Source organism: Manacus vitellinus, unplaced genomic scaffold, assembly GCF_001715985.3.
Source record: "Manacus vitellinus isolate BGI_N305 unplaced genomic scaffold, ASM171598v3 scaffold_21_pilon, whole genome shotgun sequence".
Classification (NCBI taxonomy): Eukaryota; Metazoa; Chordata; class Aves; order Passeriformes; family Pipridae; genus Manacus; species Manacus vitellinus.
In genome coordinates this window covers 9,541,024-9,562,108 of record NW_021939546.1, presented here as the reverse complement: position 1 = coordinate 9,562,108, position 21,085 = coordinate 9,541,024, and the positions used below count along the sequence as shown (strand labels likewise).

General features: G+C 37.4%; 1 protein-coding gene across 1 annotated transcript in view; it reads right to left on the bottom strand.

Moving 5' to 3' along the window:
• Positions 1-21,085, bottom strand: part of FAF1 (Fas associated factor 1) — a 155,914-nt gene that overhangs the window by 112,446 nt on the left and 22,383 nt on the right. Inside the window, exons 3-6 of the mRNA XM_008925207.3 lie at positions 9,621-9,667; positions 7,072-7,280; positions 3,932-4,023; positions 3,480-3,568 (exon numbers count right to left, since the gene is read on the bottom strand). Of these exons, the coding sequence (XP_008923455.2) occupies positions 3,480-3,568; positions 3,932-4,023; positions 7,072-7,280; positions 9,621-9,667 (437 nt within the window). The remainder of the gene's footprint in view (positions 1-3,479; positions 3,569-3,931; positions 4,024-7,071; positions 7,281-9,620; positions 9,668-21,085) is intronic.

Below are 21,085 nucleotides of genomic sequence, written 5' to 3'. Positions count from 1 at the left end.
ATCTGTTAACTTTTGAACATAGTCAGTGGTTTTAAGGTGGTCTTGCAGTGCTAGAAAACTCCCAAAGACTGAGAATAAATCAACATCCAAGTAGAGAAAAGGGACCCAAATTACCACCCACTTTAGTAAAAGGCTGTATTAAGTATTACTTGTATTACAAGTGTAGTATTTTATACTCCATCCATCTGACCTCTGGCCAACAATCTCAGAACTACACACGGCACATGACTTCACTTTTCCTTTGACGTTACCTGACTGCCAACTGGAGGTGGATACTCTATGCAAGGGGAAAAATATTACACAGGTGCTAAAAAAAGAAAAAGAGGAACCGGAGGCAGCATCAGAGGTAGGTGAGATCACAGGAAGCATGGATGGAGAAGACTGAGTTACTGCAGCAGCTGGGAATTCACTAGAAGGCAGGAATTCACCAGAAATCAGATTTCATTACATCCACAACTCAAAGAACGTTGGTTATTGTTCTGGATATTGTGCATGGATAAGTATGGATTTGCCAGCTGAAATTGTGGAAGCAGAGTGGAACTGTACAGGTGGTATTTGACATTTAAATTTAATCCTTACACCTCAATTTACTAGCATGTAGTAGTAATTCACTGGGTTTCTATTACCTATAACAGATTTAGATAGGCCACTGGTGAACAAAGATGCCCTAGGAGATTTTTATTTGTTTAAACTGCAGGATCACTTTGCCACTACATTTAGATGCTGGTTTTAAGTCAGTACTGGGTTAAGCCCATTCAGTCTGTCACAATAAACTTCAATGCCTACCTACCAGTATGTCGGAAAAGGATGTCTGAGACACTGTTCTGCCTCAGTGTAAAGAATGGGCACAAACTGGAGTTTACAGAGCTGAGACCAGATTGTTCCTTTTAAGAAGAGCAGACAGATAAAATACCCCATACTGGAATCTCAGGCTTTTCAAATATCACTTTCTGGAGATATTCAAATAACAACTATTTATCTCTAGTTCAAAATAGAAGGCATTTGAAGAAAACAACAGATGAACTCACAAAGTAAAGAGGCAAAGTTCTTCAACATCCATTAATAATAGATGTGAACAAGATGCTTTTAAAAATTGTGGGTAACAAACTAATCTGAATAATAACTGACCTAACAGTAGGCAGTAAACAGTGTAACTGGGTTGGTACATTGCTTCAATTAGATGTGTTTTGATCTGCATTGATGCTTTAATTGGAGGCAAGCCTCCCCTTTCATCTAGAATTTATGACTTCAGGGAGATGATCTAGCCTTCAAATTATCCGTGTTTAAATAGCCACTAATTAGTCATCATTTGCTATCCCAAAGCTACCAACTTTTATCTTAAAAATATCCAGAACTAATCTCCACTATGAAACAAGTATAAACTATAAAAGGTAACAACCACTTTGATTTTACTAACAAGTAAAGTTCTTTAAAACTATTAATCCAATAAAAAAGGCTAGGAACTGTTTTTAAACAGTTTGTTGTTATATACTTTACTGCAGTTGCAATAAACAACACTCTTCAGACCCCAATTTTCTTTCCAGAACTGAAGACATTCAAATTACAATATACAGCAATACTTAGGTAGAAAATTTTGAAATTGGAAATGGAAACAATTACCAGCTACAGTGGTTTTTTTCACTGTTCTTCAAATAGCTGCTAAAGTACAATGACTTATTGTCCTCCCATACAACTACAGCTCCTGTTGGTACATACAGTTCATGTGCAGCTCACCAGCCTCTATTCAAGTGCCACTATTCCCTCTCTTAATGCTCCTCTCCTTTATCATTGTTTTTATAATTCATATCAGCATACTTATTTCCTCCACAGACTACAAGGTAATGTGCACAAGTACCTTTTAGTAATACATAAAGTACTTTTAGTCATTAGGATGCCAGTTATTAAGTTCTATTGATCCAAAGCATTCCTTTCACTAGTAATACGACTGCACTTGGAGAATATTCTCCTATCGCCTACAAGGGCAGGAAGCCAACTCCCTCTTCAGACAACATGGAATTCATGCAGTTTGCCCAATTCCAAGCGCATCCCTCCCTCCCTGCCTTGGCTGGTCTGGAGCAGCTCCTTTCCCAGGCTCAATTCCTGCGCACCCTCTAGCGGCTACCGAATAACATTCACATTTTCCTGGTAAAAAGCACATACAGGACTGCCTTTGGGAAAAAGGGCAGGAAAGAAAACAAACCGAAGGAATTAGGTAATCGCAAATTACTTTATAAGAGCATCTTCCTTAAAACATCATTTCATTTGCAAACGTTCAGAATATTCACTGACAGCAGAAAGAGACCTGGAGGTGCTGGTCCACAGAGGCTGAACACGAGTCAGTGTGTGCCCAGGTGGGGCAACTTAAGGCCAATGGCCTCTTGGCCTCTATGAGAAATAGTGTCACCAACAGGACACTAAGGAAGTAACTGTCCCCCTGTACTGGGCACTGGTGAGGCCACACCTCAAATCCAGTGTCCCCTTTTGGGCCCCTCACAACAAGAAAGACACTGAGGTGCTGGAGCATGGCCAGAAAAGGGCAACAAAGCTGGTGAAAGGTCTGGAGCACAAGAGTGATGAGGAGCGGCTGAGGGAGCTGGGGGTGTTTAGCCTGGGGAAAAGGAGGCTCAGGGCAGACCTTACTGCTCTCTAGAACTCCCTGAAAGGAGGTTGTGGTGATGTGCAGATCGGTCTCTTCTGCCATGTCTCAAGTGAAAGGATGAGAGAAAACGGCCCAAAGTTGCACCAGGGGAGGTTCAGGTTCGGTATCAGAATTTTTTTTTCACTGAAAGAATGGTCAGGCATTGGAATAAGTTGCCCAAGGAGGTGGTGGAGTCACCATCTCTGGAAGTGTTCAAGAGATGTCTGGATGGGGCCCTTGGGGATATGTTTCAGGGCTGATTATGGTGGTCAGAATAGATAATCTTGAAGGTCTCTTCCAACCTTCCTGATTCTGTGGCTTATGAACACTCAACTGCTTGCTTCTTGAGTGTTCAAATCAGTAATAAAAGATATCCTACTCAGTTAAAGGAAATTAATTATTCAGACTATCTACATACATTTTAAAAGTCAAAAAAAATAAGATAAAATAATGTAACAAACATTCCAGAAAGAAAATTCTGATCTGCTGGGAATGATTTATACAGATTTATAAGATATATTAAATGAACTAACATAATGCAGCAACTTATGCAAGGCCAGCTCTCATTTCCACAGGGACTGAACTTCTGCTAAATTAAAGTTATCACATCTGAGAGGTGTAAAATTCTGTATGTACCTACAACGTTCATGTACCACATCATGGTTTTAAAAACCCCAGCAACCTTCTTTTCATCAACGAGGTGCTGATGCAGTTCAACAGTTACTAGAGCAGTGAAAACACTTTGTATTTACTGACTGCCGATCCCTGCACATACATGTGGCTTCATAAAAACCACAAAAAAACAAATCATACAAATAGAACTTATGGCCAAAAGACTTACCCAGAATGACTTGAAGAAGGAGGAGGCAGGTCAGGTGTTAGAACATAAAGACTATTATTTTTTGGCAAGTGTAGACTTTTTAAAACAGTCTGAGGGGAGAAAAATCATTATAAATACAAAACGTTCACCAATTCTGACATATTATTTTATTTCTTTTAATTACTGATATTTATTTACAATACCACCAAATATTTTGTTTCAAGATAAATCTACTGTAACTTCAAAACATCATTTTTGTAGGTGGGCCATGTTACATATAAAACCAACACAAACTAAAGTGTTTTGTCCTGGGGTTTTTTTTGGAGATGTTTTAGATTAAGAATTCTTTGTGCCACCCGAGACATCTGACACTGTTTGAGACTCAAAATTCTTGCATTGTAATCCCCACCCAGTTTGAATGCTCAGTTTGAAACTCTGAATTCAGTTAACTGAAAACACAGTTGAAAACTTACACTATCATCTACATCTCCAGTCTTCCACCCTTTTAACAGCATTTTAGATGCAGGAATCTGAAGTTCATTTTCTAGAATATGTTTGATATCTCCTAAAGAAAAAAACAAAGAAAATACATAAAATACACACACTTACTGTTTTATTTCAAACAGTACTGAGTCATAATTAAAAAAACAATACCAAGGAAAAATTTACTATCCAAATCATTTTTAGTCTAGTTACTCTTGTAACACCCACTTCAAACAGTAAAGGACAAATGAAGCTTAAAAAAAAAAAAATCACAAAGCATGAATGATTGGAGAATCACAGGAGGATCTGATGATTTGGACATATATTTGGATAATTCTGCATATGTCAGACACGCACATTTACAGCTGTATGTTATCTGGAGCACCAAACTTTGCCAGCAGCAAAGAGGGTGCTTATTTTTGATACCAAATTCCATTATCAATAGTCCTGACCTAAAGAACTGGAATGTTCATACAATTTGACTGCTCTGACAGTTTTTTTGATGTTTTGTACATTTTGATGCTCTCTTCTCTCTTTAGTTATATTACAACTATAAAATAATTCAGGCTGGAAGGTACCTCAGGAGCTCATCTGGCTCAAGCCCAACTCAAAGGTCTAATTAAATCAGTTCAGTCAAAGATTTGTCCAGCTAGCTCTTGAATACACCTAAGGATGGAAATTTGACTTTTCTGGCCAACTTTTTCCAGTACTTCACCACCCTCACAACAACAAAAATTCTTTTATCTAACATGAATTCTTGATGTTGTAAATTGTGTCTATTGTGTCTCATTATCATAAGCCTCCGAGAGAAGTCTGGCTCCATCTTCTCTGTGTTCTCCAGCAGGTAACTGTAACCTGTACCTCTCCCCTGCCCCTCTCCAGGCTGAACAAATCCATTTCTCTGTGCCTCTCCTATTAGCCCTGTGTTCCAAACCCCTGACTGGGGGGGAATATCAACACCTTTCTTGCACTGGGGACCTCAAAATCCAACGCAGTGCTCCAGATGCAGCTTTGCCAGTGCTGAATGGAGGGTAATAATTATTGCCCTGGATCCTGGCTACACTCTTGCCAACACAGCCTGGGACATGGCTGGCCTTCCTCACTGCAAGGGTTCACTGCTGATCCCTTTTATTATTAAGTTGCTTTCTAGTCTATCAGTCCTCAGCCAGCTCACAGATGGGAATACATGGAGTTATCCCATCCCAGATGCAGGACTTCAACTTTGTTTTCTTGGAACTTCATGAGGCTCCTGTTAGCCCATTTCTCCAGGCTGTCCAGGACTGTCTAAACAGCAGCCTTGCCCTTCAGAATATCAGCACTTTCTCTGATGTGATTAAGATTTATTTTGAGCAGTTTTTTATCCAGTCCTTATCTTAACAATATGAATAGAAGAACACAACAGCAGAGTACATCAAAGGCCTTACTAAAGCCACAGTGACATCCACTGTTCTCCCTTTGTCCACAGAGCCAGTCATCAAATCACAAGAGGCAAATAAATAATGCTGACTGATTAGGTACAACTTCCCTTTAGCAAATCCATGCTGGCTGTTTCAAATCCCCTTCTTTTCTCTCCTGTGCTCAGAAAGTGCTTCCACGAAGATTTTCTTCCATAATTCTCCCACAGACCAAGTGCAGCAATCACCACTGAACAGTAGGTTCACATTTTCCTTAGCCTTCCTTTTCATGCTGATGTACTGACAGAAACACTTCTAATCCATCAGTGGTTTCAGCTTCACCTGAGTTTTGGTCTTCCTAACTCCAAACCTGCACACTGGCAACACCTCTGTGTTCCTCCAGGGTAGTCCACCATTACTTTCCCCCTTTGGTGTACTTTCTTTTAGCATTTAGCTCAGTTGGAAATTCTTTGTTCTTCTGCCTTCTGCCATGCTTGCTCCTCTTGCATGTTGGAAGAACTGTTCCTGTGCTTTGAAGAGGTTGTCCTTGAAGATCAACCAGCTCTCCTAGGCTCATTTGCCCTCCAGGGATCCTGCCAAGCAGATCCCCAAAGAAGCAAAAAATATTCTTTCCTCAAGCCCACAGCTGAAATTCTACCATTTGTCTTGCTCACTTCTCTCAGGACTTTAAACTCAAAGGTTTTAAACACAAGGCTGCCCTCAGTCTTTATATCCCAAGATATAGAAGACATGAACTGCCTTCAGCCCTACAGCTTTCAGGTAAAAACCATCAAGAAGTTATTAAGAAAAGAAAAAACAATAGTACAGCTGCAAAATCCTGATTTGATCAGATTTTTATGTCTAATTTCCATGGACGCAACAGTGCAACGGAAAAAAATGGAACATGCATCAAGAATTCAAACTAATCATCACTAGGTGGCACCAGCCACCTAAAAAGACAAATAAGGATCAAAAGTTCCAATTTGAAAATTTCATCCCAGACAAAAGGCTGCAGCACAGAAAATTGTTTCTATCAACTATTTCTTCATGTAGTTCCTTATTTGGATCTGTATAAGCTCTTCACTAAAAACAAAAAATAAAAAAAACAACTCTTCTTCCTTAGCAAAAGTAAATTAACTCACAGTTTGGGGAGTGTAAATAATAACACTAACTATATCATATTTCTAACAAAATGCAACAGTTTTAGGATAAAGAAAATAAAACTGATAAAAGAAACCCTAATTTGAACAAAAGAATCAAACAAAAACTAAGCAGAGAAGAATCCAACGATGTTCTTCACACCGGGAAGAACTCCTCTAATCCTGTCACTAATCCTATGCAGAAAGAGAAGCCATACAGATGCGAAGAGGAAATGCTAAGATCATCCACTTATTAACAGATTGCATCTATACTAATCCTGCCCCAAATTACGTTTTCATGCCTAAACTTAATCATTAATCTCCATTTGGTTTCTGAAGCAAGTTCATAAGAAAACTAGATTTCAAAATAAATATTTGATAGATCACTAACCTTTACAATGGATTAGTGAAATTTTGCTTTTTTAAAGCTGTAAAGAGATTTCAAAATGGTTAGTAGCTGTGGAGGCTGTATTTTGGGGGGATTTTTTTTTCCTTTTTGAGGGGTTTTGCTTTGCTTTGCTTTAGGATTTGAATTTTGGGAGTTGAATTTTTTTAGTTTGTGATAACAGTTTTCGCTGAATTTTCACAAATCCTTACCAACTGCGGAGCTGTCTTCAAGTACTACATCCACATTTCTGTCTCTGTACTCAACCCTGAAGTCAAGCATTCGAGGTTGTCTTTCCACTATTTGTCTAGATGGCACTACATGGCGAAATGCTGAGGATGAGGAAGGGGTTGAAGAAGCTGCTGTAGAATGACTTGTGGGGCCATAGGCTGGTCCATGTAAAGTCTCTCCACCGTACTCACTGAAAGACATGCAGATAAGATGATTTAAACAGAACAGTTTGATACATTTAAATGAAAGTTAGCAAAGTGAAATGACAGTGTTATTCACTTATTACGGTCCACAGCACACACCTCTTGAATAACTACTGTCATAGCTGAATATACTATGCATCTAACCATTAGTAATTCGAAAACAACTTTCATATCAGCAACATTAACATTTCAGGACTCAGAAGTGCTACAGGAGATCAGCATGGATGACAAACAAGCATTTAAGCAAGTATTTCAATCTAAAAATCATTATGTAATTAATACCAGAATTATCTTGAGAAGGATTATGACCATATCAAAATTGGCATTTCATTTGATAAGCGTAAAGCTTTGCCTTTTAGATGTTCTTACCAGGAAGATCACCTGTGCTGAGTAGTTACAAGATATCATGATGGTGGATGCAAGACAAGAAAAGGTATGCACTGAAGGAATGGAAGCCAAGCAAGGAAGGATTTAGGAAATGCTGAAACACAGCTTGCCTCGTTTCCATTCTTTAACAGAACTTATTTGAAAAATGCCTTCTATCTCTCTTGAAGATACCATGAGATCTCTCAATGGAAATGCTTCATACAGCAAGTCAAATCTGTCATCTAGAGAAGACCTGAACTTTTAAAAAGTGCAAATGTGGATGGCAATGCATGTCACAGCTATTGCAAACCCCATTATTGTGCCTTACACATTTGAAACAAAAAAACATGTTATGCTTGTAAAACAAGGAGCTCCTTCACTTCTCACATCAGCAGGCTCAGAAGGATGAACTCCCAGCTACAAAGACCCACACTCAGAGACCCACAGCTCAAAAGTCAAAGGCCCAAAAGTCTAAAGAGTACAAGAAATAGTCTTATTTTCAGGATTTAAAAAAGAATAAATACCGAGTGATGGGTCACTGTCTTAAATCTGATGGCCAACTATGAATTAAGTACTTATAACCATTTTGTTAATAGACCCAAGAAGCAATGAGTACCCCAATTCTGCATACTGGATTGTAAAACAAACAACTAAATTACAAAACCAAGCGTGCTTTTTTCACTTCAATAAATTAACTTACTTCAAGTCCAGTTATTAATTCTATTTGATTCCACCATAAAAGACATCCTATATATCTGACTGGCAACCTCTAATGGAACACAAAAAGCCTCACATCAGTAAAATAAGCCCCGTATGAAAACCACCGGAAACCAGGCTTTAAGCCCACCAAGCCTCCCTTTAAACCACTTCCATTGGAAGGGAAAAAAAAAAAAGAAAAAAACAATTTGGAACACATTTGACTATCTACTCATTTCTAAAAATTGATGAATTACTGTGGAACAATGCTGTAAGTGGACACTGGACCAGCATGTTATCCAAGTCTGGCAGAACTACTACAGCTACTCCCCAGTTTCTTTCATCCAATCAAACTTTCTGGTATTTTGGACCGAAATGCTTTGAGATCAGGACTTATAGGTAGAAAAAGTGCTCAATAAAGACTTGGTCTCAAATTGACTAAGTAGGCCTTACAGTAATTATATATTTAGTAACTTAACTGAGCAAATAAAGTTTTATCCTCAATCAAAAACTGACTCTATTTAATGATAGCTTTAGTAAGTATTGACACACACGTCAAACCACCAATTTACCTACATTATATATCTTCTGCTGTCATTAAACTTTTTATAATAGTACATTAAGTACTTTTCTGAACAAAATTTTAAACACTACTTTACTGTCTCTCTCAGGTAGCTCAATTCCTGTTCTGCTGTTTTCAGTTGCCTCATCAGCACTCAGAAGATCAAGCTTCAGTGACTTCAAGACATCCAAGCATGAGTATACAAGCCAAAATTTAATTCAGAAACTGAAAGAAAATCAGTAAACCTACTTTTAGAAAGGAACAACCTTACTTTATCTATCGCAGCTTCTGCTGCCTGTAATTCAATACAAGAAAAATAAAAAAAAACCCTTTGAAAATACAAACACTTTTGGCCTAAAACAGGGAAGCATGGAATATCAATACCTTTAAAAATGCACAAGGGAAAAGAAAATACTTAGCCAGAAGCATACCAATATCCAGACTCAGTAGAGAGAACCCCACACAGAGTGACCCAGCAAGCAATGAATTCAAAATAAAAATTAATCTGAATAGATGTTTGAGCTACTCCTCCACCAATATGGGAAAAATTGAATGTTAAGTCAGTTTTGCCACGAATAGAATTTGTGGCTCCAGAAACAGCTTTAAAAGGAGAATTACATCATCTTAGGATTCAGGAAGAAAAAAATGTGACTGTTACCCAGCATCACTCTCTGCATGTAATACTCCAGTCCTGTGTGCTTACCTTTGCAGAATGCCATTTTCTTGTGGTATAACACCATTTATAGCTGCCTGAGAACAGAAAACAGATTTTGAGTCAAGCATACAGAACAACAAAAATACACCAGAACTTACATAATGTGTTTTAAAGTGTGATCAACTTGCTTCAAAATATGCCCTGAAATGCTCTCCATTCAATGAATATTCTTGGTAAACAATATTGGCATTACAGTATCTGCATAAAACAAACCCCACACCTAAGTGCAAACAAACAGGAACTGAAGCTCAGACTCCTGCATGATTGTGATGGGTTTCCCAGGTGGAATGCACGGGAATAAACTGCCTGGCCCACGCTCAGTCAATATAACACTCTGTACACTTGCTACTCACACACCTTGGACACGCTGCTCTCAAACACACTGAGCCAACTGTGCAGGGCCAGTGCAGCCAGACAGCACGTACACAGAAAATATTACGTTTCCCAGATGTATCAGGCCTGCACAAACCCATAAAGCTGCCCAGCTGCGCACACACCGCGTGCTGCCAGCCTCGTGTGCTCCCAAATCGCTGCAGTGGGCGCAAACAGCCCCACGGGGCTCCACCCCACCCACGCCTTCCCCCCAGCTCACACACACAGACACCGCCCGGCCCCCCCTCGGAGCACTCCTGTGCCAGGGAATCACAGAAATGACCACCCCCAAAATTCGAACGATCTTCAGGTAGAAGAGGAAGTATTTTTTGAGTAAGGTTTATGCAGTTAAATACCGTGCCATGCTGTCCAGATCACCAGAATAAACAAAATATTACTTGTGTAAGTACAGACCTGGCCATCTGCATTCAGGTTTGGTCTTACTGGAAATTACAGGGTTATTAACTATAAAAATATCCTAATGAATTCCATCTTATACTAGAACACATTATATTTTTAAATAGTCACAACATACCCCAGTTGCAAGTTCAAAACCCTAATTCTGACAAAATTTCTGCTAAACCTCTTGTAGCATTGCTCCATTCTGTGTTGCAGAAAGTTAATTTCCAGCACATCTGATGCTACAGTAGTTTGTATAAACTTTGAAATTATATCAGGATGAGGGAAAAGCTTGGAAAATAAGTAAGACTCTCTTAAACAGTATTTTGAAGCCAACTTATTGCAGACTGCTTCAAACCACCAAAAAAGTGTTTAAAAGCATTTCCTTGCTAGGATTTTACAGATTTGAGGAGCACTTAGAGTGACTCCATGTGAGCTGGTGAAGGTGACTTACACACTTGCTCCTCAGCTGATTAAACTTTGTTCTGACTATTGCTAGAAGACACAGGAGCAAAGATGTCAGAACCCCACCTAACTTCAGGCTTTTAATCCTAGCACAGCAGGGAGCAGACAAGGTGGAATAGCACGGGAGGGAATTTGGCAGGGAATGAGAAAAATTTAAAAAAAAAAAAAAATCTAGAGAGGAGAAAAAAACAGACTTCAAAAGACTAATTCTATTTCTCTGTGTGACAATCTTTATAATCACATGTTGAGTTCACAGGTACATATTTGTTAGGTTTAACAGCACAATTAAAGAGAGCTTGGAGCATCCCACTAATCTCTATTTTCTCCTGTAGCAGCAGCAATTCATGCGTTTCTACTATCACAATTTCTAATATCCTTGTGTGTCAGATATACCTGCCCTGTTGGCCAGAACACCTGGTGAATGAGTGTCCAGTCCCTGATGGAGAACACTGATGTTTAGAAGCTCACAGATCCCCCGGCACTCCAGGAGGACAAAGTCATATACTGCCACCGAACTACTAACACTCCTCATCTATCAGCATCATTTTTACAAACTGACATTAAAAAATGTAGCTTAAGTAAGTGCTTAATAAAGACAAAAATAGATGTAATCAAGATTTAAATGCTATGGTTTCTTTTCCTCCAAATATATAAACATGATTTTTTACAATTTCCATTAAAAATTAAGGCTACATAAAGTCAAAAAGCTTTATTGCTGAACTCAGCTAAATTATTATGATATTGCAATAAGATCATGCATTTAGTAACAAGTATTGCATAATTAATAATAAAAAAAGCAGAGAAGGAAAAGGTCAGATGTATCTATAAGCTACAGCAACAACCCATGAGGCTGTATCAAATTACAGGGAAAACAAAGTTCCCTACCAGATCAGTTTTTAAATCAGTTTATCCACCGTGCATGGCAATAATCAGTGGTTTCTTTTTAACAATGTGTCTCATTTATCATCATTGTGGTTTTTGCAGTCATACATAGCTCTTGATTGTGTTCATCTAATAAACCTCCAGGAAAGAGTAGGAGGTTTTGGTTTATTTGGGTTTTTCAGGATTGGTTTCCCCCTCCCATACTCTTCAGCAACATACATTTAATTTCTGTCAACCAACAGATAATGTTAGATGAAAGGCAAAATTATCCTTTATTTTGCATCTCTAAGACACAGAGAGCAAATACAGGTTTTGTACCACAGAACCTACACTAATAATGATCTGCTGGCACAAGAGAGTTCTCTTTACTCACAAAAAAGGAGCTGCTTCAGCTATAGAGAAATAAAGCAGTGTGGCATTTCCACACTTCTGTCAAAGCTCTTGTCTCAAGAGGATTAAATCGGCTCAAACTTCTTCTGAGCCTGCTTAGAGGGGTTAAATATGATAGAGGCTCCAAGCTATTTTCTTTAAAACTGAATAACTCACTTGTTCATGTCCCTAGTTTTGTAAACTTGATGACATTTAAGGGGCACAGCAGAAAAAAAATCAGCACCAGTATTATGTACTCTTTTGATGGAAAGACCTCTATTAACCACACTGTAAAACTAAAGAGTCTGGCCACTGTTTGTTAAGCAAGAAGGAAGACTAAAATGATGTAAACAACAAATGGTAGCAGTGCATATGTACATACTGCATAAATATTAAATATCCATGTTCTTACAAGACAGCTATAAGTAGGCCCTGCAACAAAAATAAAGAAAAAGGAACAACCATCTGCTTTAGAATTTCATTGGGAGAAGGTTGTGTCTATTACAAAAAAAATTAAAACAAGAACACGTTACTAAGGCAGGATGTGTTCCAGGCTGTTCTTCCCCAGTGTCAGTCCCCTTTGAGAGAGGATCACATCTCTATGGTTATGCAAACATTCAAAGATATCACATTTTTTGTCTCTCCAAACACGTATCTTCGATCACCAGCCTCTGTGACTAATTTATAGTAATTAAAAGGGGGTATTACGCTTGAAATAATTTTAATAACCAGTGCAAAAGTCTCTTCATGGGTTATTAAATAGAAAGATACCATGTCTGGATCTTCAGTTCCCAATAACCTGTTGCTGAGAGTGCAAGTGGCATTCCATGCATATGCTGTGGGAGAACCCACTGTGTGTCCACGAGGGTCATTGCTGGATATGAGGTACCACAGCCTCGACAGTATCTGCCTGTTCAAATACTATCACTATTTAATGAGTGAAGTTCACCTTAAATGGAAAATTATAGAGGTTTCAGAAGATTTTTCCCAAAGCCAAAAATCTCAGGTGTGTCTCAGTACTATACATAGGAAAATTCTACCATAACACACAACACTCAAACAACTACCAGGCCTACCATTTATTTTAGGAAATTGTAAGCCGAATTTAGCTATCCTTGATTTATGCATTATGTTTATGAATATGAATCATATATTCAGGAATTGGAACAGTTTATTTAAGAATTCATTAAGCATTGCATAACCTGACTTAATTGGACCTGCTTTGGACCAGACCAGCATCCAGAAACAACTTCCCAACTCAAGCACTCTGTGACTTCATCATCCAAGAGTCTATCTTGGTAAACATGCCTGTGAATCTTGGGGGTTTTTAATGAACAGTAAGATACATGATATAATACTGGACTGACAAATGCTCATTACAAAGGTTCAAAGTAACAATATTTTTTTTGTGTTTGTTTCAGCAGCACACTTTCAAATAACAATATCAAAACATATTAAATCCAACTTTTTTCTTCCCTATGTTTGCAGGAAACAAAAAGCAATAGGGTTAATGAAAGGTTACCAAATTCCTTAACTATTTGGGCAACCCAAAATTCTGTGGTATTCTGTAAACAAACTGAAATTATTTAAGTGACTAAAGAACACTGTGAAGCATACTGTGAAATTTAGAACTTTTCCTCAAGGGAATATTAACTTACACACGTTAGTCAGTTCTGATTAAATGTGACTATCTTTTATGAGTACAAAACAGTGTTAGAGTAAAAACAGCAACAATGAAGCAAGAATGCTGATGACTTCTCTTAAAATACACAATTACAGTGTTAACCATTTAAAAGCAATTAGGCACATCTTACAGTGATGCTCATCCCAGGCAATGAGGGTCCTATGAAAATTTATCAACAAATTGCAGTATTTTAGATAGCACAAACATTAAACTCACAAGTTGTAAATAGTCAGTGGTTATCACAAAGTTTGAAGAAGGATTGGATTTGCCAATCATATTATTTACATGCTGAGGTCTACATATATATATATATGTATACACATATAGTGATATACAAGGCAGGGGATTCCTTCCTCTTCATGGACTACAGATGGGAGTTAATTTTTAAATTTCCAAAATTTAGAAGTGATGTTTAGATGAATTATCTTAACAATTAAAATCAGGCTCAGGCAAAAGCTCAGTTAAAGGCTTCAGCAATGGGTGAGGAGGGAACTCTTCCTCGGTGGCCACCTCTTGTTCCTCCTCTCTCCTTTCCAACTCTCCATACCACAGAATGGCTTTTCAGACCCTACCCTAGATACAGACCCTTTAAAATGTTCCTCTTCAAATTCAAACTTCTACCCCAAAGTGGAGCAAGAGCTTTTACAAAGCACAATGCAAGATCAACTTTCCAAACTGATACTAGAAAACACATCTCTAAGCAAAAGAAGAAAGCAAACTCAAGCTGCACAATGCTGGAAGAACAATCCTTTCAGAGGAAGAGGCTACAGAAATGTAAATACCATGGACATGAGAGCTGCATGAGTTTTGCTGAGATAAATAATCATTTCATCTTAACACAACCAGCACAAGCTGCTTGCACAGAATTCTAGAAGCCTTATTTATGTTTGAGAGAATTCAGCAAGTAAGACCACTTGAGTCTACTTAATAAAGCCCACGCAGAGCTTTACATTTGTTTAGCTAAAAACTGAGAAGGTTTACATTAAACAAACACAATATCCAAATGAGACAGAGGCACAGGGTAATAAGAACAGCCACAGCAGATGACTTAATCCAAAATCCATGGATGTCCAACCAAACAGCATCAACTGCTTCAGAAAGTCACAGGGAAATATAATGGAGTGACTTGCTCATGCGGTGTTTTCTTCCAATCCTCCAATTTTCTGTAGGTCTGACACATTTAGATGTATAGCCTTTATAATTTTTTCTTTGCATTCAACTTAACGCAATAGCCTCGTAAACCACATATTGAATTACTTCTATGAAATTCAGTAAGAGCTTTCTTAGATGAGGGGACTCATTTATTATGACTTTCAAAAATCTGTATTCTTCCCTAAATGCCACAAACTCAGATTTTACTTTCGGTTTAAGATGCCTGGTAAGCTAAAAACAAAGTTCTGCATTTTGTGTCTTTCCTGTTTATTTTGCCTCTTCTTCCTATTATATATTTAACATCTCCTTGATATAAAAACAATTTCTCTCAAATCACAAATTCAGAAAGTTCACCCCAAGCTGTTTTCTACATCAGCAGAAGGAAAGAGAGCTCATTGTCTTAAGAGGAAGAGGTGCCAGCGGCTGGTAGGACTGTATTTTAAAATATAACCAAAAAATGGTCATTTTGATGTTTCACACTACAAAACAAAGAAAAACCTGTTTTTATCTTTGGCCTGACCCTTTCAGCATTTAATCTTAGATTTATTTCTCTGATTACACAAGTGAATATAACCAAAACCTACATGCAAAACCTCACTACAGAGGGTGAGATGACACACAAGACAAACATACTGTGGTTTTGAGTTCTGTAGGAAAAAAAAGATTCTAACTGTTATATTTTGGACATATCAGCCAGTATTCAGCTGTGCTATCAATCCATCCTGCTTGAGGATCACTCAAGATTTGCTGAATTTCAGCAAATTAAACTTTTTTTTTAAAGCTAAAAGTGTAATGAAATATACCAAAAAGCCCTCATCAAGCAATCTATAATATACTAGAAAAATTATTTCTTATCTTTTGTATTTTATATTTTGACAGCACAGAAAGGGTCACTAAAATTACTCTGTTTATAATTGTCATTCCATTGTAAATAATTCTACTCCTAATTTGGGCTAAATGTGATATTATCCCTGACATACAGTATTCTTACTCTAATTTTGTTGCTTTTGTTGATAAATTTCTTATCCTAAAGATTTAAAATACACTTTTTATTTGGCATTCAAACAAAATAAATGGATGACAGAACTCCAAATGCCTTCTACAATTGAGAGCTTAAAAAAAAAAAAGGAAACAAAACTCAAAACTGAACAAATGTTATCCAGAGAGGAAAAACAAATAATTAAATGATAAGGCATAAAGGAAAGCATTAATGAGACAAAGCATCCATGAAAAGACCTAAAAAGCAAAAGTGAGTTTCAAACTGCTTCCAAGCCATAAATCTGCATGACAAAGGAACACACTTTCATACACAACGGTAAAGCAAAACAGGAGAAGTGCAAAGATTTATTAGTTCCTTTTGAGCACAGAAGTATTTCTTATAATGAAACCAACTCACAGGGCTCTGCTACATGCATATATTTCAGTAACAACAGTAAATGCTTTGAAATAATGCTTCCCCTAATCACATTTGTTCTGACCTGCTGATACTGTGACTTTGGGAAACCAGATAGAGCAAAACCACACACAGACTTTTCTTGCCATCAATTAACAACAATAAAACAAAAAAAGTAGAAAGTTCCAGAATAAACAACAGAAGTTCACCAACTGGTGCTGACAAAAACATACTGTAAATATTAGTCAAATACTGTAGTCAATCTGGATTAATACAATAAAGGTTTACTGAAACCAGCTGTAATACCATCACTTCTTTCTGCTCCAAGACATCGAGATCAGACTGTGAGATCCCCAAGCAGGAAAATGTGGCTTCTGAGCAGCTTTAAACAACTACCAAATCTCGCCTGTTACAGGCAAGTTTGAGCTGTGTTATTCTAAACAAGAAATTCCATGAAACCTTCTGCAGAAATACCAATTACTTTAGACCAGAGGCTTTTTACAAACAAGATACACTATCGCCTTCCTACATACACAACCACTTTGAAACCATTACTTTAACAAAAAACTGACTGCTGTGAGGTTCAGTTATAAAAAATATTATTTGGTTTGGATTTTTAAATAAATTCAATAATATTTCAATAATAAAATTACTAATTGTGCCCCAGTAGTAAGAGAAGCAACCTCTACCTTTGTTATTTTTGGCAGGCTTTTCAAGGCAAAGGAATGAGTCAGCTTTTTCCTGTAGCTTGTGTTGTACTTGCTGGCTTTTTCCCAGCTTTGCAAGTCTCGAAAGTATTTCCAAGTGCTAGACGTGAAGTTACACCCACAAAGTTTACACAGAATGCCAACATTTGTCCCCATCGTGGTTAAAATTTAACCAAAAACTGTAATTGAACTACAATGAAATGTCTTCTATGCATTCTGCTTTATTTCAGCCTGCTTTCTTTACAACAAATATACTTCATGAAAAGCTGCAAAACAATAGAATTGCTAATAAAGCAAAAAATTAACATTTCATCAAAAAATGCCACATGAATACATTCATACAGATGATTCACTTCATCAGCAAGAGAGCACGCGTTGAAATAGTTCACAATTAACACTCTAGATGTGGTTTCCCCATTTCTCCCTACTTCTTTGGTGGCTTCAGCAAATTTTTTCCTGTCACTCCTTCAACATGCCTAAATGCACTAGGAAGCCTTTCAACAGTTAAGATATACTTCTATAATTCTGAGAGAGAAAAAACCCTACATTTTGCACAGTTCCTTAATTTTATATTGTCACTGTCTAATTCCTCAAACAAAGTGCAATCTCAATAATAAATCCATAACTCAATGTATTTTCCTGGCATAATGAAAGTAAAGAACATGTCCAGATTTATAAGAAGCTAAGGGATCTGCACCTACCTGAGCTGAGACTCTATATCAGCAGCAATAAAGGAAAATAAGCTACTCTGAATTACCCACTCAAATTTCATTCATCTAGAAAGGAAGAGTAGACCATGAGGTGTCTGCCACTTTGACACACATACATGTACCTTGGTTTTAGTCATTATGTCACAACTTTGACCCTAACACTGCTTCACCTTCTAACTTAACAGAAAGGAATGCTTCTGCTTAAAATCAAAACATATTTTTTTACTCCTTAAAACATTAAACTAGACAGCAGGAAAGTCAGATAAATCAAAGGTTATGCTTGAAAAAATACCTGTGTACTGAACCCACATTTCTACCCCCTCCTGATTATTTTATGTAAATTTGAAAGGCAACACTAAAATGCACAGGTTGGGGATAGTTACTTCACAACAGTCACAGCATTGGCACAGATGCTGGTTCTTCAATAATTTACTTAGATTTTTCCTACTCACACAGTCCCAGCATGATTCAATGACAGACTAAACACTTGTCAAACACATGTTTATAAGATGTGTGCAATTTTCAGTTCAACTACTCAGAGTAATAAACTACAGATACCTCACCCCTGCCACTTCGCTATTAATATATTCTAGAAATTTGTTCTTAAATTTGAATGTTGCAGGACAAATTAATGCTAAGCAATCTTCGTAGAAACTACCAATACAGAGGTAGCAGCCTCTGAAAACAAGTATTTGTAAAACCTAAGGCAGGTGGGTGATGCATATGTGGAGCTACAACAATACTACCAAGCACTACTGGGATTTCAGGTGCTGCCTTTTTTTTATTTGCAGAACACAAAACTCTCTATTACAAGAAATAAGAGTCTTTTGCTAAGAACAGAAGTCTAATTTTATTAGTCCTGTTGCTTGTTTGATCACTATGCAAGAAAAACTTAAATAAAGGAGCTCATTTTATAAGTAACTAAATTCCATCTTTTATTTGAAAAGGAGAAACAGATCTTACTTTTTACTTATTGACTGCAAAGTTTTACCTAAAAATCTTCTCCAACTCACTTTTTGACCAGAATGAGAATTAAAATTTCATATGTATCATCACAGCAAAAAAATCCAGCCATAAAACACAATCTCAATCTCTTTGTTATCCTTCCATGAATAAAGTAAGTTTTTTCCCATTAGAAAAATTACAGTCCATAGTTATGAAACAAAATAAACTATTTTACATTAACATAATCTCCTTCATGTCTAGAAAACTATCTACTCTATTGCAAGTTAAGTACTATATTTGCTAAAACTGTGAAGGGGTAAAAGATACAGATTTCTTCATAGAGGCTGAAGAATTATTCCAGTTTAATAGGAACCAAAGGGTTATACCAGGTTTACCCTATGGGAAAGTTATACACCTTCTTTCAATCATCAGTGTGATGAATTCTGATGAATCAAAACTAATAAAGCATATATGAAACAGCACTAAAGAAAACACATTTAAAGTCGTGATTCTACTGTTTCAAACAGTCTTCAATCAAACTGTTTTATACAGGACACAACAGGATCAGCTGCAATCTCTGCTCTGCTCTGGTCAAAGTCACATGAAATGACTGTCACAATGGCAACATATTGAACACTTCCGTGCATCTCTTGAAGTATCAACTACTGCTGTCATTAAAAGTCTCAGAAATCAGCAGTTTGGTTTTGGTAAGATCACAAAGACTGGGCTACCTTGCTGCTAGCAGAGGTAATCTTCCTTCCTTGAAGCACTTCACTGAGCTGACAAAGCAGCACACTTGTTTTGCATTCTGCAAGTAAAGAATTTTAATCTCCTCACATGTATTAATGGTGGTTTTTAGGGGTTTGTTTTTTTAATAGATGAATGTGCACACCATGGAAAGCCATACTGTGATTACGACTCCCTACAGATCTGCATATTTCATATAGTCTTCGATGCACAAAATACATGAAAAGGAAACATTTGTTTTACCTGAGATTAAGGCATTTGAAAGTTAACAAATACAATTAATTTAATACTCATGTTGTTTTTAAGAATTAGCTAGTCATCTTTGCTACCACCCAGCTGGGTAAAATATACAGCATGCATCTGAGCTTACTCAAAGACACAGAAATGTCCCTTTGGAAACTGCAAAAAGCTGGAAATACAGAGAATGAGAAACACAACAATTTTTGCAAGTAGGGATCCCTAAGTTAACAAAAAATATATAGAAGACTTCCAAAAGGGATTTCTACAGTCCTTTGTGAAAGAAAAGTCCACATACAACTGTGTTCTACCAGGAGAGATTAAGGCTGCAGTTGGATGCACAAGAAACCTGCAACTCCTGTATTTCCTGGAGAACAGGCACCCTGCCCACGGGACACCTCCACCAGTGGGGTGCCCATCCACCAACACAGACTCAGACCTACCTAACTCAGACCTTCCTTCTCCCTTTGCTCTGCTGGCAGCAGGGTTGTGAATGCTGTACAGGCAACTCACTGCTGTAACAGGGGCCATAAACTAACTGAGCTGACAATAACATGTTCCACAGGACACCAAGATCCACAAGAGAACACATGTCCTAAAAGAAGACTTTAAAAGCTCCTTAAAAAAAAATTGGGATACAAACCTCTGCTTCCCACAGGCAGATGTGACTGTTTATTTGGCCACAGGGAGAATGTTATCAAAGCACAGACAAGCCTGTGTTCCTCACAGGGAAAATCCCTCAGATCTAGTCTTAATGAGAGGAATAAACCCTGAACTTCTCACTAGAACACAATACAAGGTAAAATGTGATGAACATGATCACCATGATGTGAAGTCCTGGTTCCCAGCCACTGAAACACAGCCTGCTTGCAAGGAAACAAGAGAGCTGCTAAACATATGACAACACTGTCTCACATTTAAGGAAAAGAAATGGCCGTGTGCCAAACTTAAATTAATCACCTAGTTTCTGGAGGCAGGCTAATTCCAATCAATAAAAAAATCATACAGAGAGATACCACATCAAAGCTGCAGCAGGGCAAACCAGAGAGAAAAAGGAGACAGAAGACATCGTCAGTGTATTGGTTTTACCAACTTGGACTGAAATTTGCTACATGTTGTAAACAGAATTAAGGTAATGGTTAGAAAGCAGTAAGAGATACAAATAACAGATTGTTGATAACTGTCAAGACCCAATGACCCATTTTTTGCTAGGAATCCCACCTAAATGGGCACCTCCAAGAGAAATAAAAAAGAAAAATTGCCATGTCCTACCTCATTTTACTCAGTTCAATTTTTTTTGTTGTTTTTTGTTTGTTACTTTTTCCAAAAGACATTACAAAGAAGAAAATATATACAAAATTAGTACTTACAGTAAAAAAAAATCTTGTCTG